The 26,084-nt window shown below is 36.5% G+C and overlaps 1 protein-coding gene across 1 annotated transcript in view; it reads left to right on the top strand.

Annotated features, from left to right (window-relative positions):
* Micu1 (mitochondrial calcium uptake 1) overlaps window positions 1-26,084 on the top strand; it is a 146,148-nt gene that overhangs the window by 49,570 nt on the left and 70,494 nt on the right. The window contains exon 6 of the mRNA XM_013025589.1: window positions 14,007-14,121. Coding sequence (XP_012881043.1) covers window positions 14,007-14,121 — 115 coding nt within the window. The remainder of the gene's footprint in view (window positions 1-14,006; window positions 14,122-26,084) is intronic.

The following is a 26,084-nucleotide window of genomic DNA, read 5'->3' as shown; positions in this document are numbered from 1 at the left end:
CATGAGGTATTTTGATAGGAAATCTTAAAGAAATGCTTTGACTACCCATTAAAAAATAAAGTGTTTGTTACCTTTTCATCATGAAATATAATTTTTCATGCATTTTCTTTTCATAGAAATATGAAGCTTGCCAGGAGCTGGTGGCTCATGCCTATAATCCTAGCTACTCAGGAGGCTAAGATCTGAGGATGGTGGTTCAAAGCCAGCCTGGGCAGGAAAATCACTGAGACTCTTATCTCCAATTAACCACCAGAAAACCAGAAGTGGTGCTGTAGCTCAAGTGGTAGAGCATTAGCCTTGAGTTGAAGAGCTCAGGGACAAACGTTCAGGACCAGAGTTCAAGCCCCATGACTGACCAAAAAAAAAAAGGAATTATGAAGCTTTTCAAATACATACGTTTTCATGCTGAGGAGGTTAGGAATTGAATTGTTGGAATATTTTCTTTTATTGTGACTAACAGGTAATATCTGAAGCATTTGTATGTGTTCCTTGTTTTTTTTTACAGGTGTTCTTACAGATTTTAATTATTCTTTCATATGTAATGTTTGTGATACACATATTTGATTTGAGAGTTTTTGTTCATATACTCAAACTGTCCGTTTTTTGTGTTTTTTTTTTCTTTTTCTCATCTTCTGATCAGGATTTCTGGCAGGTACTGACTCGGCAGCATGTGCTTTAAGTTCATTAGTGCTCTGGAATCATAGTCGTGCTTCAGAGGCAAAGTTCAGTGCATGCTCATGTCCTTCCCTGCTCTCTTCAGAATAATCCAGTTCTTGTCATTTTAAATTAACTTATGTTATCTCTAATATGACAGTTCAAGCAGTACACAGTCCTTGAGAGTATAGAATTCAGCATAATTTAAAAGAAAGTTTTTTTAAACACTAGCTGTTACATAGGATCAAGAAACTTAGTTTTGGTCCCTGTATTGAAAATTAATAAATTAGGTCATTTGAATAATCTTATCTATTTAGGATATCATATTCTTACTTATATGATAATAGGAATGTGAGACAATAATTACTTAAAATTTACAGATCTGGGGGCTGGGAAGGGGGCTCAGTGGTAGAGTGCTTGCCTTGCATGCATGAGGCCCTGGGTTCGATTCCTCAGCACCACATAAACAGAAAAAGCCAGAAGTGTTGATATGGCTCAAGTGGTATAGTGTTAGTCTTGAGCTGAATTGCTGAGGGACAGGGGCCAGGCCCAGAGTTCAGGCCCTATGACCAACAACAACAAAATTTAACAGGTCTGGCCAGGCACCTGTAATCCAATATACTAAGGAGGGGGCTGGGAAGGTGGCTCAGTGGTAGAGCACATGCCTTGCATGCCTGAGGCCCTGGGTTCGATTCCTCAGCACCGCATAAGCAAAAAGAAAAAAGCCGGAAGTGGTGCTGTGGCTCAAGTGGTAGAGTGCTAGCCTTGAGCTGAAGAGCTGAGGGACAGCGCCGAGGCCCAGAGTTCAGGCCCCATGACCGGACCCAAAAAAAACAAAAACAAAAAACAAAAAAAACAAGATACTAAGGAGACTCAGATCTGAGGATTATTACATTTTGAAGCCAGTCCAATCAGGAAAGTCCATGAGACTCTTTTTTCCTCCAAAAAGACCAGCAATGAAGCTATGGCTCAAGTGCTAGAGCACCAGTCTTGAACAAAATGTTACGGCACCCAGGCCCTGTGTTCAAGCCTTAATAGTGGCAGATGCACAAAAAATATTAACAGATCTTTTTTCTTTTGAAATTCCTTCCATAATAAATGCAGAAAGGCAGTTATTTAGTTGCACATCTCTGAATAAAATGGCTTATGAGGAAATAGATGGAACATTAGAAAGACTTCATCTTTTTCTCTTTTAAGCTAATCAAGGACTTTAGCTTAGAAAAGCATGGAGAAAGCCATGGAAAGAATATATAGTTACAGGATGGCCGAGGAGGTTTTGAAGGGCACTCCTAACAAGTACTTTTAAAATTGATCTTTAGAAGTCTGGACTCTTTCATTATAGTTTATAAATTATTTAAATTTATTCATTTAAAAATTACCCTTGTATTTTTATAGTTGGCAGTCTTAATCAAAATATAAATTAAACTGAATTAGAAACATCTTTAAGTTTGAAACAATTAATGATATAATTAATGAAGACCACGGGTGCTCTTTATTTTTACAGTACATTTTTTCTAAGTTCTTTTTTTTTTTTTTTTTTTTTTGGGCCCGGTTGTGGGGCTTGAACTCTGGGCCTGGGTACTGTCCCTAAGCTCTTCAGCTCAAGGCTAGCCTCTACTACTTGAGCCACAGTGCCACTTCCAGCTTTTTTCTTCTTGCTTATGTGGTGCTGAGGAATGGAACCCAAGGCCTCATGCATGCAAGGCAAGCGCTCTACCACTGAGCCACCTTCCCAGCCCCTCTTTCTAAGTTCTTAGAGGGCTTTTGGGGGCAATACTGGGATCTGAATTTAGTGCTTCACACTTACTAGGTAGGTACTCTACAACTTGAACCACTCAGCCAGCCCTTTGTTCATTGATTATTTTCAAGATAGGATCTTGCTTTTAATTGGGGCTGGTCTGAACCAAGATACCTCTATTTGTGTTTCCCCATGTAGCTATGATGAATGCACATGCCACCATTTCCAGCCATTGGTTAAGATGGAGTCTCACATTTTTCCTAGACTTTGAACCATAATCCTGAGATCTTTACTTCTAGAGTAGATAGGATTATAGGCTTGAACTACTGTTCCCAGCTTAAGCCCTAAACACTTTTATTTTTAAAATGGGCTGTACTTTTTTAGCTCCTAAACCAAGCCCAAACTAGTCACTTGTTACTGGTAGAATAAATTATCTTTTAAATACCATTATCATTAATTGTGTTTTGAAACCATCTTAATACACTTTTACAATTAAGTCAAGATAATTTATTGATTATGCTACTACCAATATCTCAAATACAAAGGATTCTATTTTGGAATAGCTATGGCACAAAGGATATAGCAGTACTAATGAGAGTAAAACATGACTGGAGATGTAGCTTAATGATAGAGCACTCTGGCTGGGAAGGTGGCTCAGTGGTAGAGTGCTTGCCCAGAGTGCTTGCCTTGCATGCATGAGGCCCTGGGTTCAATTCCTAAGTACCACATAAGCAGAATAAGCCGGGAGTGGCACTGTGGCTCAAGTGGTAGAGCACTAGCCTTGAGCTGAAGAGCTGAGGGACAGTGCCCAGGCCCAGAGTTTAGGCCCACGACTGACAAAAATAATAATAATAATAAAATGATAGAGCACTCTTCTCATATGAGCCAAGCCCTGGGAACCAATTCTTGCACCACACACAGGAGAGGAGAGGAGATGAGGGGAGGGGAGGGAAGAGAGAGGAGGGGAAGAGAGGAGGAATGGGAAAGAACGAGGTAAGGAGAGAAGAAGGAAGGAGGGAGGGAAGGAAGGAAGGACAATGCTTGAAGACAACCACTTCCAATTCTCTATATTAGGACTATAGGAGGTAGCTAAAAACTTTTTTTGGGGGGCGGGTCCAGTCATGGGGCCTGAACTCTGGACCTGGGCGCTGTCCCTCAGCTCAAGGCTAGCGCTCTACCACTTGAGCCACAGCGCCACTTCCGGCTTTTTTCTTTTTGCTTATGTGGTGCTGAGGAATCGAACCCAGGGCCTCATGCATGCAAGACAAGCGCTCTACCACTGAGCCACCTTCCCAGCCCCATAAAAACTCTTACTGTTCTTTAATAATTATATGATTTAAGACTGGAAGAGTTTAAGATGACTTGCCTCCTATACAGCTCCTCACTAGAGAGCAGTGGGAATTATTGTTAAGTGCTAGCTGGGAAGTCTCTGGAATTTTCAGCATTGAATAACCAACTACTATAGCTCATAAAGCACCAGTATTTTTTAGGGTTTCACTGTTGAAGGTAATATTTTTGGTTGCTCAGAAATTCAAAATCAAGTTTCATGTTGCTTACTTTGACAGCCTATATACTAAACTTGGAGTGATACAGACAGTTTAGTAGCACAGCCCCTGTATAAGGAGACACATTTGTGAAGTATTCAATATTGTCAGTCTTCCACATCTGTTATGGTTTTTGGAATCTTAAAAAAAGCTAACTGAATATAGTATACAGAAACTGTTTTATTAAGTACTAAAGTTAAATATTAAGCATTTTAAATCAAATTTTACTGTATTCTTAAGGATAGCTTGTGAATAATTGTTATAATTAAAAAAACTTTTTTATTAGAATAGATAGTGAAGGTGCTGTTTATGTCTGTCAGGTTCTATAAATACCACTCACTTGGGTGATACTGGTATTACCCCCTTAAGCACCCAAAGGCCAAAAAGCAGTTACTTCATAGAAGAGGTCTTTCATGCTTGCTTCCATGCAGTACTCCTGTGCATGCCAAGATTCTGTTACCTGTGGAAAGGCCAGAATCAAAGGCCTGGTAACATAGAGTGCTGTTCTTCAGATGCAGCTTATTACTGATTCTAGATACCCATTCTGTTGCTGTGAGGAGTATCCACAATGTCTCTTTCCAGTCTCTTAAGTTCCACCACTACTAAAGTCTTCTCATTTAACTTACGTGTTTTATTATTCAAGTTGACAAAAGAACCGATAATGTAACAACTAAATGCTTCAAAGGAAGGTGTCATTTACTTGATTACCTCACATACTCAGATTCCTATTAAGATATTTTAAAATACATTTTTATTTTAGATCATATTGTGTTTAAATTTGAGATACACTAATCCCATTTAAGTGATCATTGTTGATTTGAAAGCATAATGTGATTGACCATTTCATTTCTGACATTTCATATTTAGCTTTTTCATCATAAAGCAGATTTGAAATTTACTTTGGTCTAGGAGGACTTTGTTCCAGACTAACTTTCTCTTTCATATACTTAACACACTTTAGCATGTTTTAAGGCCATATAAATAAAGAAGGTTCTATAAAAACTATCCCAGTAAAGAAGTTCTCATTATACCCTGAACATCTACAGACAGTCTATGAGGATAGTCCTTGCTTCATTTATTTGTGTTTGTCATAATGCATTATCAAAAAGTCTAACCTAAATTTATTTGAATAAAAAGCTCTTCTAATTACACAGTAATTAGTATTAGATAAAAACATAAAAGAACCTATTTTTGAGGTGATGTGCCTTTTGAAAAATAATTGAAGTATGGCTTTGAATTTACAAAGACATAAAAAAGTGTACTTAAGTTACCTGATAAGTGATAATACTATACAATAGTTAACTATGTTTTGCTTCAAAAATACTTTATTTTCATAAACATTTTCAGAAATTACTAACAATATAGATAACCCTGTGTCCCTGTGCAATTCATAGAATGTAACATGGGCCTTGGAGTCAAACTTTAGATTGCCATGCCACTTAAGAACTTTGTCTGGAAGTGGAACTATCACTCAAGTGGTAGAACACTAGCCTTGAGCAAAAAAAAAAACTCAGTGACAGCAGACAGGCCCTGAGTTCAAGCCCCAGGACTAGCACCAAAAATAGAAAGGAAGAAGAAGGAAGGAAGGAAGGAAGGAAGGAAGGAAGGAGAGAGAGAACCTATGTCATCTTAGGCTTCTTAATTGACTTCTCTAAACCAGAGTTTCTTATCTGTTAAGTGCAGATAATAAGTGCCACCTACCTTATAGAGTTGCTGTGAGGACTTAACAAGATAATGAAAGAACAAAGTACTATGGTACTTGGCATAGAATATCCAAAGTATAATTTTTATACTCTTGATATATCTTTAATGGTTAGTGGTATTCAATGGATACCTATAAATGTTTGGTTTCAAAACTGATTTTTAAGCTCTTTGTCTTATGAGTTTCTTGCCGGATGATAGTTACTAGTATAGTACAAATCAAGAGTTTGATCCTCATTCAAGTTAAATCATTTTTTTGTCTTGTTCTATTTTTTCCAAATGGGAAAAGTAAAATTATTATATTGATTTGTAAATTGTACTTGAAATTGTTTTAAGTAAAGATAGAGAAGCCTTTTATAACCTGTGTGTTTAAAGCCAAGATTGGTAACTAGGCAGTGGTAGTTCATGCCTATAATCCTAGCTACTCAGCTACCAAAGTGGCTGAGGTATAAGGATTGCAGTTCAGCCAGCTAGGACAGACAAATCCAAGAGACTTTTATCTCCAATTAACCCACAAAAACCAGAAGTAGAGGTATGGCTCAAATGATAAAGCATCATCCTTGGGCCGAAAAAGCTCAGCAGTAGTTACTGCTGAGCCTCAGGACTGTTTTTCTTTGGCATTGATCTATTTGAGGGGGCAAAATTCAGAATGAAATTTTAGGTTTAGTTAGGAAATAATCAACAATGATGACTCAGAAATGATTTGAAACAAATATACAAGTATACATGTAGTAGAATATTAGAGCTGATTTCATGCTTCTGGAATTTTTGTAGTACTTTATCAGGAGACTTAAATCATTTCAATAGTTACATCATTTCTCTGAAATTAACTTCATTTCAGTGGATATTTTGAATTTTTATTACTGCCTTAGTCACATCATTTATTTTTTAAACATCTTCATTTGTATCATTTTCTCTGAAGCTACTAGTTAATGAAATAAGAAAACATTTGTATTCTAGGTATTTAGAATTGTGCTCAGAACTAAGGTGGTTAGAATTGGGACTGAAAAGAGAATTGCTTTCTGGCAGAGTGAGATTTACACTATCTTAAGCATTCACCTTCCTCAATGTGTTGCACAGTAATTTATGTGAAAAATTTGGAAGAAAATCTGAACCAGAGGAGAAATAATAAACTTCTGAATTGAAAATAATCTGAATTTAATTTTTATCTGACATACACCCAAATACTACCTTTTCTGCAAGTTCAGGTTTGGGATAGGGAACAAGAGTAACACATTTTAACTGTGCAACATTTTCTGTTTGATTGAGAATAATGTGTTTGTTTAAGATTAATATCTTACCAAAGCTTTGGCATCTATGCACCAACTAGGTAATGAAGTATGAGCATTAATTGCATGGGAAAATTGATGGTTTTTCTCTTTCTAATTTTTTGCTCCCCTCCTTGCCCTAACCCTAGTTGCCATTTGGAAATGATATACCATATTTCATTTTCCAGAGGCATATTACTATTGTAGTATGAGATTATATTTTTAAATACATTCTCAAATACTATGTGGGGATTAGAACATATTTCAGCAACACAAAGAAATAGTAACAATTCTTGTAGTACTGGAAACTGAACCAAGGGCCTTGTACATGATAAGGAAAACACTAATGCTTATTCACATACTCAGCCTTTTTGTATCTTATTTTGAGGCAATCTCAGTAAATTATTCAGGTTAATCACAGACTCTCTGTCCTCCTATCTCAGCCTCCCAAGAAGCTAAGATTATGGGCCTATTCCACCAAACCTGGAAGGAGACATTAATATTAAAATATTTACAAATGCTCAGATTAAAATGACCTGAAATCCTCAGTTTTATAAAGGGCATCTTACTTTAAATAGTAGTGCTATGTTCTTTATTAGATTTTTCTGTCAATCAGATATTTTGAGTTTCTAAAGATAAATGTATTTAGCTCTAGATAACAGAAGTTAGAAAGTTATTTCAAAACTTTAGAAAAGCATGTCTTAATTGGAAGAAATAATGAGACTAAGTTCTTATCCCTCACCTCACCAGACCTAAATATAAAATATGTAAATATAGTCTTCTAAATGGAAGTAGAAGAGAATATTTTTATAGATTAGAAATTTGTAATAATTTATTAGCATACTGAAAGAATTAACCATTAAAGAAAATTTTTATTAATTGGACTTCATGAAAATAAAAGAAAAAATAGGACTATCAAAATAAGTCACAGACTCACAAAATATTTTAAAACATATTTGTTTATATTTGTTGTCTATTGCTGAATAACAAATAAATTCAACAGTATCTTAAAATAGTAATATTTTTTTACATCTCTGCCTTCTGTCAATCAAAAAGTAGAGAACAATTTGAGCCTTTCATGACATTACAGTTATGTGTTGGCTACCCATCTTAACTAGGGACCATGGTCACTAAAATGAACCCTCACTCACTAAATGGCTCACTAAAATGTCTGGTATGATAGTACAGCCTGATGGTAAAAGGCCTCAGATCCTCCTCTCATCGTTTCTTCAACAGGCTTGCTTGAATATTTTGTTCAAATGGCTTTTGACTTAATCCCAGCAAAGCAAGATGCCTTTAATAACCAGGCCTCAGATGTTATACATCATCAGGTAGCTCTATTGGTCAAACAGACCAACCTGGATTCAGAGTGGGAGGAGGCTGGATTTATAAACATATGACTATCTGGTGACAAAATTCATTTGAATCATCTTGAACTCAGACTACCACACTAACAAAGGTTTCATATTTAGAAAATATGAGCTACTGCAGATTTAAATAAAATGACAACCCAATTAAAAGTGGACAAAAGTCCTAAACAGATACTTCCTGTAGAAATACATATAACACTGCTGGAAACTGGTGGCTTATACCTATAATCCTAGCTACTTATAGGTAGCTGAGATCTGAGAATCATGGTTTAGAACTACTAGCCCAGCCAGAAAAAAACTGAGAGACTCCAGTTACCAGTAAAAATCCAGAAGTGGAGGTGTGGCTCAAGTGGTAGAGTACCAGCTGTGAATGAAAAAATTGAATGAGAGTTTAATGCTCTGAGTTCAGGCCCCAGTATTAGCAGGAAAAAAAAACCACAGACTATCTGTCTGTCTGTCTGTCTGTCTATCTATCTATCAACATATGCACACACACACACACACAATTTAACTTAGTATTAGGGACATGCAACTACAGTGGGATACTAAAAATACTTAAATGAGTAAGAATTTTAAAAAACTGGCATCACAAAAGTTGGCAGTGATATGTAACACTTGGAATACACTGATGCACATGTAAAAAAGATACAACAACCTTGAGGAAAGTGATAAAACTGCAAAGTATGAGGGTTTATCAGCAGGAACAAATAAATTGTGATAGTCTTTCTATATATTATCATACATAGTATTTTATACAAAGTAAGATATAGCAATACTTAGTGCATTTATTTTTCACTTTATACTGAACAGTGTCATAAAGTACTAAGCAATAAAAATTAGTCTACTGATTATTAAATACTGAATTATGCTGAAGTACATAATGGTGGCTCAATTTACCTGCACTTCTGAACTAACAGTTCATATTTTGTTTTTTTTAAGGAATGTGGTCATAAAGGAACTATTAGGATTGATGGATGTAGATCACTAAGTTATATACATTTCAGAATTTATGGCATTGCACATTGACTTGGACATCATGCTACATGTAAATTTAACTCATAATGGTAACAGATCTTGAACTCCAGATATGTTTGTTTTCTGCAGGGATGATTATGAGATCACTTTTTTATATAGTCTAAGCTTGACCATTTAAGTAAATATTTCGAAGACAATGGGAATCAACTAACCTGTTGCTGGAGAAAGTAGTACGGTGAATAAAGAATAAGACTAAATTTTTAAAAAATAAAAATACTAAATTTTAATGTAGAATATAAATAGATATATGTGGATCTAGTCATTAGGAAACATGAGTCTAACTCAAAATGAGGGCTAGTCTAAATACAATGTACATTTTCAAATTGTCATGGCCAAAAAACACAGATCAAAAATGTTAGAGTAGGAAACTTTGAAACTACATTTTTCCTAGACTAATGATTATGCTGGCACAAACTGTCGATCAGCTTTTTGCATTCTCATGAAAGACTTAAAACAACCCCAGCTTATATTAAGCAGCAACACATCTGATTTCCATCTACTACATCATAATATACAATACCTATTTTTGAAGAAGAAATGATGCATGTATAGAAATAAAAAAGCATGGCCCAGTATCCTTAAAAGAGCACAGACATCTTATGTAACACTCAGATACTTTAAATCAACCCTTTCTCAGCTAAACAGCTAAACACAACGAGGAGAATCATGTATGAGCTAACAGAAAAATCAATAAAGAAGATTATAACTGAGGTATAAAATCACTAGAGATGTTCAACCAGCAGATTTAGGTAAGTAGTAGAAAGTATTGGTGAACATGAAAATAGTTTAGTTGACATTATTCAATCCAAAGCAGACAGCAAAAAAGAATGAGGAGGTAAAGCACTTGCCTTGAGCTGAAGAGCTCAGGGATAGCACCCAGGCCCAGAGTTCTAGCCCCATGACCGACCAAAGAAAAAAAATGAAGAAAAATGAACAGAACCTAAGATATCTATACTTTAAATAGTTACATTGGTAAATTTTATGTCCTAATCATTTTATCCTTATTTCTTAAAACAAAAAAACACTAACAATGTACTGGAATAAAGATAGATAGATAAATAGTAAAATACAATTGAGAGCCCATAAATAAACCACACATTTATAATAAACAGATTTCAACAAGTGGGCCAAGCTTAATCAGTGTGAAAACATTGTCTCTTCAACAAATGATGTGGGATTCCTTGGGTATCTACATCCAGAAGAATGGAGTTGAGCCTTCTATATCACATATATAAAAATTAACTCACAATGAATCAGAAACTTAGGAGCTAACATTGTAGAACTTACAGAAGATAAGGGTAGCTGTGACCTTGGAGAACATTAGATACAAAATGAAAATCAGAAACAATAAAAGAAAAGTAGATAACTTTTACTGTACCAATATTAAAAGCTTTTGTGAATCATGAGACATTATCAAGAAAGTGGAAAGCCAACATAAAGAAAGAAAGAAAATATTTAAAGGTCATATAGATAGTAAAGGTCTAGTATCCAGAGTATGTCAAGAAGTTACAACTCAGCAAAGTGACAGCCAATGCAAAACTGAGCAAAAGACTTAAATACACACTTCAGATAGCCAATAAGCACATGATGTTCAATATTTTTAGGCAGGAAGGAAATGCAAATCAAAATTGTAATCAGATATACTTCATACCCATAATAGCTATATTGTAAAAGAAAAAAAAGCAGGTATTTATGAGGATGTGGCTGAGTTGGTGCCTTTTTCCTTTGCTAGTAGGAATGTAAATGATGAAGCCACTATAGAAAAAAGTTTGGATCTTATTCCAAACTTAAATATGGAGCTAACATATAATGGAGCAATTCCACTCTTTCATTCTGAAAATAGTTGAAAACACATTCAAAGTTATTTGTACATGAATGTGTTTACTAGTATTATACACAGTAGCCAAAAAAGCAGAAATCATCTGAATGTCCTTCAACATATAAATGAGTGAACAAACACAACAGAATGTTATTTGGAAATAGAAATTAAGTACTGACTCATGCTACAACATGAACCTAGGAAACATTAAGTAATAGAAGCCAGACACAAAGTATTTAATAGGCAAAATGGTGAATCATTATGTGAATGTTAGCAACAAGATGTTACCAGTAGCCAGGCACTGATGGCTCACACCTGTAATCCTAGCTACTTAAGAGGCTGAGACCTGAGGATCGTGATTCAAAGCCAGCCTGGGCAGGAAACTCAATGAGACTTTTATCTCCAATAAACTACTCAAAAAAGCCAGAGGTGGCATCTGACTCAAGTGGTAGAGTGCTCAAGAAACTCAACAGAGCCCAGGCCCAGTAAGACAGACAAAAACAAACAAACAAGTGTTACCAGTCAAAAGGAAAAACTGAAGAGCAAGGAAAAGCTGTCCCAGATTAATGGAATCTAGAGACATGACAACTAACCATACTTTTTAAAATACATTCTGAACTTGGGTGGGGTAGCTATAAAAGAAATTATTGGAGTAGTTGACTGTGATAATAAACTAGATAATAATGTATGGCTATTAAATTTTCTAGTTTTAGTAGAGTTATACTGTGGCGTTGAAGACAGTGTCTTTGTTCACAGGGAACATAGGCTGAAGTATTTAAGTGTAAAAATCATGACATATCCAAGTTACTTTCAAACTGTTATAAAGAAACAATGCATCTGGACAAAATGATAAAGCAAATCAGGTGGTTTGTTAGTGAATCTGGATGAAACCTATATGCTAATTCCTTACATTACTCTTTAATCTTTTCTGTGTTATTTGTAATTATATCAGAATTTAAAATTAGCAACTAAATTAGATTTTTTTTTTGTTATCTTCTGGGCAGCTCTGTTTCCAGTTGTTGTTAGAAAAATTCATGCTAGGTTAGTTATCCTTTGCTCAGCTGCCTTGTTACACTCTGTCGGATGGCTTTTTTCCCTTTCTCCACTTCTGGCTCTCAATATATTATTTATTTCAGTTATGCATAGCAGTCTCACACCTTCTATATACATTTATTGCTTTAGCTAGGAATGGTAGGTCTTTGGGGACCTACTCTCACTTCCCATCTTTTTTTCTTGTTTTCATGTTTAATTTTGCAGCACTTTGGATAATGTAAAAACTGTTAGTGTTTCTTTTATTTTGAGGAATTTAGATATAAACTTTCCAGTGGGTGGCTTTACTGCCCTAGTTTTCTTCCAATGGCTTCTTTGGTCTGAAATTTTATACTTAATCTCTTGGTAGGAAAGTGTGGTATAAAATTTAACCTTAATTAGAGCATTTTTGGTCTGGGTGCTCATTCTTTATTCTCAGATCAAAAGAATAATCTCTAAATGTTACACAGCACCATATTTTCAGTCAACCACTATCAAACTCAGAGAATCCCTTTCTTAAATCACATCTGCCTATCAAAATATAATATATTTTTGTTGGTATTCACTTGTGGATCTTTACCTGTTCATGGTTACTTACGAGCAAGCCAGTATACAATAAAAGTTATTTTGAATGAGTTTGTTAAGAGGATCATGCAAACTAACTTAATGAAGATTCATGTGGCACTTGTGTTTTCAATTGGTTAACTAGTGTTCTTTCCTTTGTGGTATATGATGGGATCTCGACTAGACAGAGGTAACCTGTTGGATAGTTGTGTACCTGAATGCTGGTGTGGTGGTGCTTGTGGGTTCCATTTTCATGATACTCCTCCTCAAGTTATGCCTGCGCTGTTGCCTCTTATTTTGTGCTTGCATGAGATTATTACTTTGATTGCATTTTGTTGGTTTGAGTTTTTAAAGGTCTTTTATTCTTTTTTCACATTTTGGTACTCAGAATTCCAGAAAACGCCTTTGGTTGGTTCAGAATCTAGAGAAATTTATCCCAAATGCACCTTTGGTGGATCCTTTTCAGTTTTTGAACATATCTCTAAGCTTATGCTTTGGTTAGGAAATCAGAATAAGGATAGATTTGGTTAAACAAAACAAGAAGAAACAATTTACTAGACTAGCTATTACTGAAGCTCATTTCATAATTTATAAGTTAAATAAGTGGAATATATATTTAGAGTAAAAGCCAAATTTTAGATGAGAGTATCAAATAGATTCACTAAGGTAAAAGTAAATATGACCAAATTGTGTCTAAACCTGGTGCCTACATGTGTGCATGTCTGATTTGGCATTATCTCTCAGAGATGCTGTTAACTGTACATACTGTTCTATATTCCAAAACTGGGATTCTTAGAATCATAAAATAAATATTAAAATTAGTATTTCATAAATTTGAATTTGAATTAGTATGCCAGAAATTGAGCATTTTTGTGCACCTTGGAAATAGTTGCTTATCTCTTCATTTGTGATCACTAGCAATATAATTTTTGGGGGGCAGTTAGAACTACTTTCTTTTTAGTTTTTCTTTTTAATACCGTGTAACTTCAGAAAAAGGTAGACCAAGTCTAAAAGAAGTCTATCGGTTCAGTGTCAGGAAGTTATAAAATTCAAATTACTTTCTAAAATTCCTATTAACCTAATGTTTATATGAAAAAAGTTTTAGTTTGGAATTTTCATGGTCTAAAAATTGTAAAGGATCCATTGATTTTGAGTGGCCATCAGAGAAATGCTTAGGGTAAATCTCATAAAATTAGATCATTGGTAATTCATTTCTTACTATTTGTATTCTAATTCAGTAATATCTTTTTTTTTCTCTATTGGTGGGACCTATATATTTAATAGAAAATTTCCCAGGAACGAGAAAAGTTTGCTGATGAAGACAGTATATTTTACACCCTTGGAGAGTGTGGGCTCATATCTTTTTCAGACTACATTTTCCTTACAACAGTTCTTTCCAGTAAGTACAGATGTTTCCATGTACTTGTTTATAAACTATAAACACAGTTACCTTGATCATGTGGAAATTGATAGTTAGCAAATTATAAGTTTTATGAAATTGCATTTTTAAAAACTTGATAATTCACATGGAGAATCACCGGAAAGGAAAAAATAAACCTAAAGTATCATAATAAATTTAAAAAAAAAGAAACTTCAAAGTTCTAAGTACCTTCAACTGTCAGATGTTGTGCATTCTGTCAGGATAAACTGTGTATTGTGTACTCCTGTTTGCTTCACTCACGTCACTACTTCTCCACTAGGACACACTTCAGTCCCTCAGCCCTTCTTCTAAAGAAGAAAACTGGCTTATCTGTCCTCATTATGGTGAAAATTTATTTCTGAATCTTGAGGAAATACTTCTAGACACACAAAATTGGAAATTGACACAACACAGAGGTTTTTTTAAGTTAAATAATTTAGAATGTGCAATTGTATTTTATTTTAACTGGTCAGGATTTCTAAACAATCTGTTTATATCTCTGTGTAGTGTTTATTAACATGTACCTAAAGTGAACCAAAGAGTTTAGATTGGTAGTTTATATGAAGTGATTTCTGAAGGCCTTTTTCTAGCAAAGATAAGAGCTGTAAAACAAAAGCCCAATCACTTGCAAAGAAAAAACTATAAAAGATTTTAGTGTCATACACGGTTCCTGCCAAGACTCTTCTAATTTCATACTTAATTCCTTCTGTTTAATGGTTGACAGGAAAAAGAATAAATAGGGCACCAAAGTGTCTGGATGAGGTAGGCTAGTAAATCTAACAATACAAATATGCATTGGTTAGCCATGTCAATCCAAATAGTAAACTAAAGGAAAGCATATTTATGGCCTTAAATTGTGTGTTATTAAGGTTGATTAATGGGCTGGGAATGTGGCTTAGTGGTAGAATGCTTGCCTAGCATGCATGAAACCCTAGGTTCAATTCCTCAGTACCACATAAACAGAAAAAGTTGAAAGTGGTGCTGTGGTTCAAGTGGTAGAGCACTAGCCTTGGGCACAAGAAGCTCAGGGACAGAGCCCAGGACCTGAATTCAATCCCCAGGACTGGCAAAAAAAGAAAAGAAAAGAAAAGTAGCATGGTGGCTCATACCTGTAATCCTAGCTACTGGGAGGATGAAATCTGAAGATCCGGGTTTGTAGTAAACCACGGGCAGGAAAGTCAGTGAGACTCTTAATTCCATTGAACCACCAAAAAAGGTAGACTCAGAGGTGTGTGGTAAAATGGTAAATCACCAGTATTGGATGAAGAAAAAGCAAAGAGACAGTGCCCAGGCCCTGAGTTCAAGTCCCAATACTGGTGGTAGCAAAATACATACATACATACATACAGTTAATTAGCATGTTGGAAGCGCATGTGTTTTCAAAATGAACTTCAGCTCAAGTTCTGGCCCTGCTATATCTTACCTTTGTGATTTTGGAAGAGCCAATTCATTTGTTCTTGTTTTATCTGATGTCATTGTGAAGATGTGAGATGTGAACATGGGCTAGTTCAGTGCCTAGTGTTCAGTAAGTATATTTCTCTTTGATTTTATTTCTGCTACCATATCACAAAATGTCACTTCCTATCTTCTTTTTCAAACAATGGCCAGGATTGGTAGCGATTTTCTTCTGGTCATAGGGTTTGAACTCAGGGCTGGGGTACTGTCCCTGAACTTTTGTACTCAAAGCTACCACTTGAGCCACAGCTCCACTTTCAGCTTTTATGGTAGCTACTTGGAGATAAGAGTCTCACAGACTTCTGCCTGGGCTCACTTTAAACCATAGTCTTCAGATCTCAGCCTTCTGAATAGCTAGAATTATTGGCATGAGCCACCGGCACCTGGCCAGAATTGCAGAGATTTAAAAAAGAATATGACTTTGGATAGACTTTACATTGAATTTAATTGATGAAACCAACATGGAAAAGTAGATAATATGTACTATGTCGATAATATGTAGATAAAAGTAGATAATATGTACTATGGAGGTGGTCCTAGTAAATGTTTGTTGAAATGAAATGAGATTTTAACTTATCTACTGCTTATTACTATTATTTTCTTTCTTTTTTGGGGGAGGGGTCCGGTCATGGGGCCTGAACTCTGGGCCTCGGCACTGTCCCTCAGCTCTTCAGCTCAAGGCTAGCACTCTACCACTTGAGCCACAGCACCACTTCTGGCTTTGTTCTTTTTGCTTATGTGGTGCTGAGGAATCTAACCCAAGGCCTCATGCATGCAAGGCAAGCACTCTACCACTGAGCCACCTTCCCAGCCGATTGTTATTATTATTTTCATGTATTACTAAGTGTCAGAAGGAGCCCAGAATAGAACCTTCAGAATAGGTAGTACATTATATAACTCCCTTAACCATTTTTTCCCTTTTGGAATGCTAATGATAAAACTTTTCTGTACTTTTCATCTGATATTATTATCTTTATTTTACAAAGTGAGGAAAGTGAGACATACAAAGGATTCCAGAATTTACCCCTAATCCCACAGTGAATAATAGGTAATTTGGAATTTGGACCCAGACTGACCCCAGAATCTGGCCTCCTGTGGCTTGCCTTTACAACTGTACTCACATTTCAGCAGCGACAGCCATAACTTTGCTGTCTATTCTTTCTCTAAGGCTGAGCTATGAAAAGATTGGTCAGAAATGCTACTGTAGATAACAAGCAGTTCATGCATTCTGGCAATCTGATTGCACACTGTGTTGTCCACTTTATCTAACAAGCCACAGGGGAAAATATGCCACAGAAATTACACTGACATCAGCTCTTGTCCATGCTTAAATTGCTACTCAGATGACAGAAAATAAAACATTTGATACTTCTCTTTTCTTGTGGGTAACAAGAAATAATTATAGTCTCAGCAGAGTTATCATGCGAGAAAGCAGGCAGTTCCTTATGCTTTCAAAAGCTTTGCCTAGCAAGTGATTTAGGACTAGGGAAATGTATTAGTGTGTTTATTCATCTATAAAGCCCCAAGAGCCACAGAAAACCAGCTAGAACAGTATAAAGGGCATTATCTAGATGATGTAGGACTGTCATAGTCTGACTAGTTTTTCTCACTGAAAGTTAATGGACTCCATAGTATTAAAGTTATCATCATTTTGAATAACATTAACTGTCTGCCATAATAAACTTGGAGCCTAAAATAACTTTACTCTGTTCAATAAAATAAAATTCAACAGTTATATATAGTAAATCATTTGTTTTATTTTCCAATTTACCTTTCCTAAAGAATATAATTAAGAAAACTGATTTTCTGGGGCTGGGAAAGTGGCTCAGTGGTATAGAGCACTTGCCTTGCATGCCTGAGGCACTGGGTTCAATTCCCCAGCACCACATAAGCAAAAAGAAAAAAAGCCAGAAGTGGCACTGTGGCTCAAGTGGTAGAGCACTAGCCTTGAGCTGAAGAGCTGAGGGACAGTGCCCAAGCCCAGAGTTCAGGCCCCACGACTGGACCCCCCCCAAAAAAAAACTGATTTTCTGAAGAAATCATATTATGCAATATTTTGTCCCATTAAATAGAGTTAATTTTTAAAATTCGTTACTTTGGGCTGGGAAGGTGGCTCAATGGTAGAGTGCTTGCCTTGCATGCACCACATAAGCAAAAAGAAAAAAGCCGGAAGTGGCACTGTGGCTCAAGTGGTAGAGCACTAGCCTTGAGCTGAAGAACTGAGGGACAGCGCCCAGGCCCAGAGTTCAGGCCCCACGACCGGACCCAAAAAATAAATAAATAAAATAAAATTCATTACTTTTATTTTTCTAAATAAGATTTGCTTGTATCCAGAATAGCAAGCAATTTAGCAGAAATATCTAGCTAACAAAAATGGCAGGGATTTCTCATTCTTCTCGTACATGATTTGGGTAAAGGATCTTTGGTCAATCTAACATTTTAAACATCGTTTATTCTGCTTAAATACATGCATACATGCACATTCTTCCTAAACTCTCTTCTTGCTCTGTTTTTTTCACCTTGGTGTTTAACACTATTTATTATTTTTATGTCATTGATTCCTTTATCTTATTATCCATTTCCAACCTAGACTATAAATTTCACAATGCAATCACAAATTTGTAATGATATCCACTACAATCATATTTATTGTACTTAAACTGTTTGCTGTGTCAGGGAAATAAAACAAGAAGATAAAAGATGTTGGCTTTTTTAGTCTTGTTCTCTGCCAAAAAAAAGTTTTGCAAGCCAAGGATTTGACTTTATTGAAATCCTAAACTGAAATTGATTATTGTAGCTGTTTTGTCTTTAGTCTGTACTGATAACAGTAGAGAGAAAAACATATAGTTTTTAATTAATGTAGTTCCAAACAAGCTTGGTTTCTTAATATAATTCAGAATTTGTGTATTTGTGTCCTTCCCTGGTTCTAATTCACAAATTCTATTGTTTATACCTCATTTTTCTGATCAGCTTTGATAGATTAATTTGAATCATTGTCAGCATGATCATCTGTAAATATTAAATATTTACTAGCTAACTACTCATTAATAAACTTAAATTTATTCTAGGTAAGATGAATAAATGGCTAATTATTAGTATTAAATAGTTTCCAAAGATCCTCTGATCCTTAAAGTTAATAAGAATTGAGAGAACATGGTTATTAATGGCTTAATTCTCTGCACTAACCAACCACTACATTAGCCAATGGTCTTAAATCTTTTAATAGAAGTCAGAGTTTTTCCTCCATAACCAAAAATAGAAAAAGTTTATCAGTGTTTATCTAAAATGAAGAATATTATTTATTGATTTGGATCATTCGTACTAACAGTCACTACATGGTAACAGTATAACTTAAAGTCTGGATCTTGTCCATTGGGATGTTTGTTTTATGTTTTATTGCTATATGCATTCTAACTAAAATTATTAGGTCTGTGGTCTAATGGCTTGAAATATTTTTAGATGAGGAGGTTGAGAAGCAAAAATAAAACACTTACAAAAGTTAATTATTAAACATCTTCCTGAGCTTTTACAATTAATCTTTGAAAAGCCATAAGAAATGCCAAAAACAAATACAAAAATCAGATGGCATTGTCAATATTTAGGGCTAAAATATCAAGCACAATTCATTGTATTCTGATTTTGACTCCTTTAGATGTCACACAATAGTGGAAATTTTGGATTATATCTGTTTTCACTAAAGCTGAATTTGGCTTAATGAAACAAATCACTGGGCTATATCTTCCTCACAAATGTACAAACCTGTTGAGAAATTATAACAGCACTCAAGTGAAATTAGATAATATTTTATTCTCTTGACAAACTGTAGTGAAGAGCAGATCAGAAAGCGTGTTGCCACTTGGGAAGAATGGTGCTGATTAGTGCTATTCCATCTAATATTACAGGTGAAAATAAATTACAGATGAAAATAAGCTTCTCAGGTTGTGTGATCTGTTGAAAACTATAAGCAAGTCCCAACAAATGTCAGGCAGTTTTAAATCAGTCCTATTGGTACATCAGAGTTGAGAAAGTTACAGAGAAAATTATGCTTAACTCTTGATAATTTTTATGTCTCAGAATTATCTGTCATTGCCAAATTTTTTAGCAATTGAATGACAATTGAAATTATCAAGAGTAAGACAATGAAGATGAAGGCTAATCTTGTGATTTTTAGCCTATTAATCGTGCTTAGAGTTTTAGAAATACTAATATTTTACATAATGCAGTGTATCTCAAAAGGATCTCAGTGTCTCAAAAGGATCTCAATGTCACTTCCTTCTCTAGCATAAACTGTTTCTTTCGTTAATTCTTAGTCTTGTAATACTATAACTAATGTCACAACAATAGCAATACTTTTAAATATTACAAGTATTTATTGGTGATATTTCAATTCTTTTGAAGACAGATATAACTTGAGAGCATTTCAATAGCCTTAGCTGTTATTTTTTTTAAAAAAGTGTTGAAATTTACATTTTTGCAACAACTAACCAAGCTGTTTAGCTTAGATGAGTGAGAAACAATTCTTTTTTCTTTCTTTTTTTTTTTTTTGTCGGTCATGGGGCTTGAACTCTGGGCCTGGGCGCTGTCCCTCAGCTCTTCAGCACAAGGCGAGCGCTCTACCACTTGAGCTACAATGCCACTTTTGGTTTTCTAGTGGTTTATTGAAGATAAGAGTCTCACGGACTTTCCTGCCCAGGCTGGCTTTGAACCGAGACCCTCAGATCTCAGCCTCCTGAGTAGCTAGGATAATAGGCGTGAACCACCGGTGCCCAGCAAGAAGCAATTCTTTTGAATAAAAAAAGCTACCCATCTTACTCCATACCCTGATTACAGTGTTGAATGGACCTTAATGTGCCTTAAGCCATACATATTTTCCCCTTTATTACCCTCGAGACACTTGGCCCTGATCCCAGTTCCTTACAACTCTCTATCTTCTGTCCCAACCCTTCACAGGCCCTATCCTGTCCTGTTTTCATTCTGTGGATAGTTGGACTGGCTCTGCAGGAATTTAGCCTATAATGATTGGTTATGTTTAAAGACTTTGGCTTATGGGCTGTGACCATGTTTTTTACCATTTGCTCTTAGAAAATTAGAATCAAATATAGGCCCCTTCTTTAAAGCCTACAACTTAATAGTGTTTGGTTACGCTTTATCATGTGTTATTACTTCCTTCTGGAACAAGTTTTTAAAAATGCTTATCTCTTGTACTGGGAATTTGAAGGATGTACAAAAGGATCAAGGCAAGAAATAGTGATTGTTATTGAGTAGTTTCCCTCATTTCTGCCTGTTCTGGAGACAGAAACCAGCACAGTATCTGGTACATAGTAACTATTCCATAGATATTTGATGATTAAATAAAATAAATATCTAAAAATGTTTCTTAATGGCTGCTTAGAGTACTTCCTAAAACTATTGTATTGCTCAAAGCACTTTCAGCATCCTGGTTAATATTTTAAAATGCTTTAAATAAAAATGCTTTAAATATAATAGTTTTGTTATATAGATATGCGTGTATGTGCATGGGCGCACACACAACACACACACACACACACACACACACACAAACATGAAAGCTAGAAGAATGTTTTTAGAATAGCCCAAAATTTTCTGTTTAGGCACTAAACTGAAAACAAATAGTTTTTTGGTTGAATGCCAAGCCTAGTCACATGTAAAGAGAGTCCTTCATCCCCCATAGTATAACCTGTTTCCATTGTATTTGATGTTAATATAATTTGGGGAGGGGAAGTGAAGAAAAACAAATTGTTTAAATAGGGATACAGGTTGACCCATTGCAACAATGAAATGTACAAGATGCTATGTTGAAAAATGAACTTTACAATTTGGGGGGGAGCAGAGGGAGAGAGTGTAGTTGAGGTGGGAGGGAAGGGATGGTAGGGGAAAAACAATGAGGCAACAATGCTTGACAAGAAATGTACTCATTACCTTGCTCACATAACTGTAACCCCTCTGTACAGTATTTTCACAATTAAAAACTTATTTAAAAAAAAAAAGAGGGTCTGGTAAGGTGGCTCAGTGGTAGAGTGCTTGCCTTGTATGCATGAGGCCCTGGGTTCAATTCCTCAGCACCACTTAAGCAGAAAAAAAAAGCCGGAAATGGCGCTGTGGCTCAAGTGGTATAGCGCTAGCCTTGAGCTGAAGAGCTGAGGGACAGCGCCCAGGCCCAGAGTTCAGGCCCCACGACTGGAACCATAAAAAAAGAGAGAGAGAGTCCTTCAGCTGTTGCTTTGGCTAATGTGATTTCTGATTATTGGAATGAAGCCACACAGAATGAAAAGAAGGTTAAGCAGATGAGCATTGTTTTGTTGTTGTTGTTGTTGTTTTTAATTTATTATTATTATTATTGTAAAGGTGATGTACAGAAGAATTACAGTTATATAGGTCGGGGAATGAGTACATTTCTTCTTGAACACTGTCACCTCTTCCCTTCTTTTATCCCTCCCAACTTCCTTCCCCCACAAGTTGTATAGTTCATTTTCAACATAGTATCTAGTGAATATCACTGCTGAATTAGTTCACCCTTTGTCCCACCATTTCTGGCCTTTCCCTTTCTCTCCCCCAAACAGATAAACTTACATACAACAGATAAGCATTGTTTAGACCTATGAAGATAAGGATGGGGTTCTGTCCCACAGGCATATATAGTTTGTAGCAGTAAATTTGTTCTACTGTATATTTGTACTGTAGAACATGACCTTGATACAAGGGAAAGGCAGCACTAGTTTGCCTTGTAGAATCTCTTTCCCCAGAACATAGAAAATCCAGGTTTTGTTTACATCACTGACATTGCATACTCTTCCTGTGGTACAGCAGTCAAGTAATGTTGTGAGGAAGACTGATTTAAGTGAAAGACTGCTTTTGGCAGCATTCTGAAAGTCAGCTCATAAATGAGGCTGAGATAAAGCTCTAAAATAGGCTGTGTACTATGAATTAGAAACAAGCCATTTCTTGTAAGTTGTTATCATTTGTTTGAGTCAGGGTTAGCATCTATTTCGAGAGAAAGTTCATTTGAAGAAAAGCAATTGTGAAAATAAAGTACTTGTGCAGCTGAAGTGTGACTGAGAAAATTCCAAAACAAGTCTTATAATCGTTTTGTAAAGTTTAAAATTCAGGTTCTTAACATGTACCATTTCATACTATTTAGAAAAACCTTACCCATTTTCATTAAATAAATGAATGAGAAATAAAGAATTCTCTCAAGCTGGGCACCAGTGGCTCATGCCTGTAATCCTAGCTACTCAGGAGGCTGAGATCTGAGGATTGCAGTTCAAAGCAGGAAAGTCCGTGAGACTCTTATCTCCAGTAAACCAGTAGAAAACTGGAAGGGGCACTGTGGCTCAAGTGGTAGAGCGCTCGCCTTGAGCTGAAGAGCACAGGAACAGCACCCAAGCCCAGAGTTCAAGCCCCACGACTGACCAAAAAAAAAAACAAAACAAGAAAAGAAACATGGGTCTTCTGACTAAAACCTACTATTAAATGCTGTTAGGAACCATAACTTACTCCTCCCATTAAGAGGTCCTGAATACCAGTGACTGACTATAGACTAGCAAATCTTAGGACACAGGTTTGTCCAGGAAATACACAAACATAGGCATCATGGCCATGTGTTGCATCTTGGGAAGCTTTTCTCTGGGTCTATCCTAAACTTAATCTGGCCTAGACTTAGGCTCTGTTGAGGTAAAGTCTTTCCTAAATGTAGACCATTCCTAGTGGTCTAAAGGACAACAAAAAGCTGGAGTAAAGATTAACCAGTGTGCTTGAGGCCGTTTTCAGTTGCAGTTATATTAGATCTTCAGCAACATGCACGTGTGAGTGCATGCATGAGCACGCGTGCACGTGCGTGTGTACACACACACACAATTAGGATTGATGACCACTTTGAAGAGGCACTTTGTTGTCCCTTCTCTCATTTGACTACCAAATCCATGGTGTTTCCAAAACCACTTTTACAGCAGAATTAACTATTTGAATTGGTGAGAGCATAAACTATTGTTACCACATTTCTAGAATCTTGATGGTATTGAACATGGAATCTTGATAGTAGAGTGTCAAACATAAACAAGGCTCTGGACTCAGTCTCCCTGTGCCTTAGAGGTGTGAAACAGCACATGAAAAGACCTTTTTGCTAAAAGAAGGAAGGTATTTAAGAGTGGTCAAGCTATGAATCTGAAAAGTTTTGTGTCAAATTTATGGGACAAGTGGAAATAAGTTTTGTACTAAGCTTAAACTAGATATAGGTTCTAGAACACTGTATTTAGCTGCAGAGGACTGACTCCTGAGAAAGAATATTAGTTTTGGACAGCACTGAAAACCAACACTGAGACTGACTACTCCGTGCTGTATTCTCCTCCTCCATATTTCCCCACAAACTCATAAAGCAGCAGGCTTTCTGACCAGCTTGGCAAGGAATATTATCACTGTGTGGTTGGCCAAATGGCCAGTCACTGCTGTTCTTACTGTCAAGGCTGCTTCTCATAATACTATGTGCTTGAGTAGAACAGTGCTGTGGATGGTAGTAGGGCCATCTGAAATGTTCAGGGGCTCAAAGCTGAAGATAGCTGAGAGGACTAGTTGAAAAGGAGGAAAGCAGAACCCATGAAAGAGGTCACACAGTGGATAAAATCCTCCCTAAGCATGAGTGCCAATAAGGAACATGTGAAACAGGGAACATTTTCCTGTTCTTGCTCCATATCTGTAGTGTTAATTTGGATCTCTGGGCTGGAGATCTCCATGGAAACTATCAAGTCAATTTCTGTTTCTGTCTCTAGCCTCTCCTAGCTTCTTTACAGTTCCTTCAGTTTCATCACTATACCTAGACTCCAGAGCCAGGAACCTCTATAGCAGACAGGGCATCTTGGATCCTGTCAGAAGGGAAGTTGCCTCGGGCCATGAGTTTAATGAGCTTCTTGTGCAGTTAGAGAGTAGATCTGAGTGTGTTGATACAGGCCTATAATCCCAGCATTTGGGAAGCTAAGACAACAGGAGGAAGCTCAAGGCCCAACTAAGCTAATAAACCCAAGTGTCTTAAAACAAACAAAAAATGAAGACTCCAGCTCTTTTTAAATCTTTACTAAGAACAGAAGGCCCCAGATATCTGACTCCAGGAAATGAGATGAATTGCTTCCTACTTTTCTTTCTTTGTACATTCCATCCAGATCACTCTCTTCAACTTCTGAGAGGAACCCAAATGTGCCCTGGATGCACTGCAGTTTAGGAGCACCCTCCTGGAGAGGCAGCTCTTCCTGCTTCTCAACTCTTTAACTAAGTCAGCAATAGAGGTGGGTCTAGAACCTGTTCCAGGGCACCAGCTGAACAGAATCATTTAACCACTTGTATGTGATGGTTTTTGGCCTTGGAAATGTAGTCTAGATTAGACATTTTGATGATCAAGATTAGACTGCAAATAGTGAACTCAGTCATTAGATAGTATCCAGTCCAAGTTCCCAAGCAGATCTTGAGCCCTAGCTCTTGAAGCAACAAATCCACAATAGGTGTTCTCAGGACTGGGGCTATACACAGAAGAATGGGCCAATAGCCCAGCAGTTACTCTCCAACGACCAGGACAACTCTGTTGCCCTGCAGCAGCCTTCTTTGCCTGACGATAGCTGCAGTGACAACCACAGAATCCCCTGGGAAAGACAGTGTGTCTGTCCACCATGCTTATCCTCCTTTGAAGCTCTTAGACCACGCCTTTCATGGCCACCTCTTTCAGAGGCTGCCTCCAAACTTATTAAGCAATATCAGGATAACACAAAGTCTAATTACCAATCATCGGAGTGATGGGGTTTGTGTCTTATTTGCAGCCGCCTGTCTTCCTCAAGGTTTGGAAGGCTTGTGGCTACTGGGAGAATCATTCTTAGCTGTAGTTGACCTAAAACCCCTGCATTGGCCCTGGAGCCCACCAATGCTCTAAAGCATTACTGACAATTTAGGAAGCAGAAGCAATCCTTGATCAGAAAGTGACAATCTATCAAAATTCCCCTAGCCAACAGCTCTGACTGCTTAACAGGGTATTGAGACTACAGCTAAACACAACTGAATTTTCAAATGGAATCACTTTCTTTGACTTCATGGCTGAAAGGATCTGATGGCTCTCCAGATAGCTGTCCTTTTTCTGTTTTATTTCAAAATAATGGAAAAGGACACAAACTGTGACCTGGATAGGAGAAAATCTGAAGTGCTATTCAGGGAATCAGCCAGGGTGATAGGCCTTTGAAGTCCTAAAAGGACTGCAATACTACAAGCATATCAAGCAACAATCTCAGCCATGCTTATGCCCTTACTGCCACCAACAGAGCCCTCCCACTGGTCCCTTCCAACAGAGATGGTATATTTGAGGAACACACAAACACACACACACACACACACACACACAGCCTGATAGGAAAATCACACACACACACACACAGCCTGATAGGAAAATCACACACACACACACACACACACATACACACACACAGCCTGATAGGAAA

The sequence above is a fragment of the Dipodomys ordii genome, unplaced genomic scaffold (assembly GCF_000151885.1).
Source record: "Dipodomys ordii isolate 6190 unplaced genomic scaffold, Dord_2.0 Scaffold86, whole genome shotgun sequence".
In the NCBI taxonomy this organism is placed as follows: Eukaryota; Metazoa; Chordata; class Mammalia; order Rodentia; family Heteromyidae; genus Dipodomys; species Dipodomys ordii.
The sequence above is the reverse complement of the archived record's forward strand: the minus strand, read 5'-3'. Positions and strand labels throughout refer to the sequence as shown.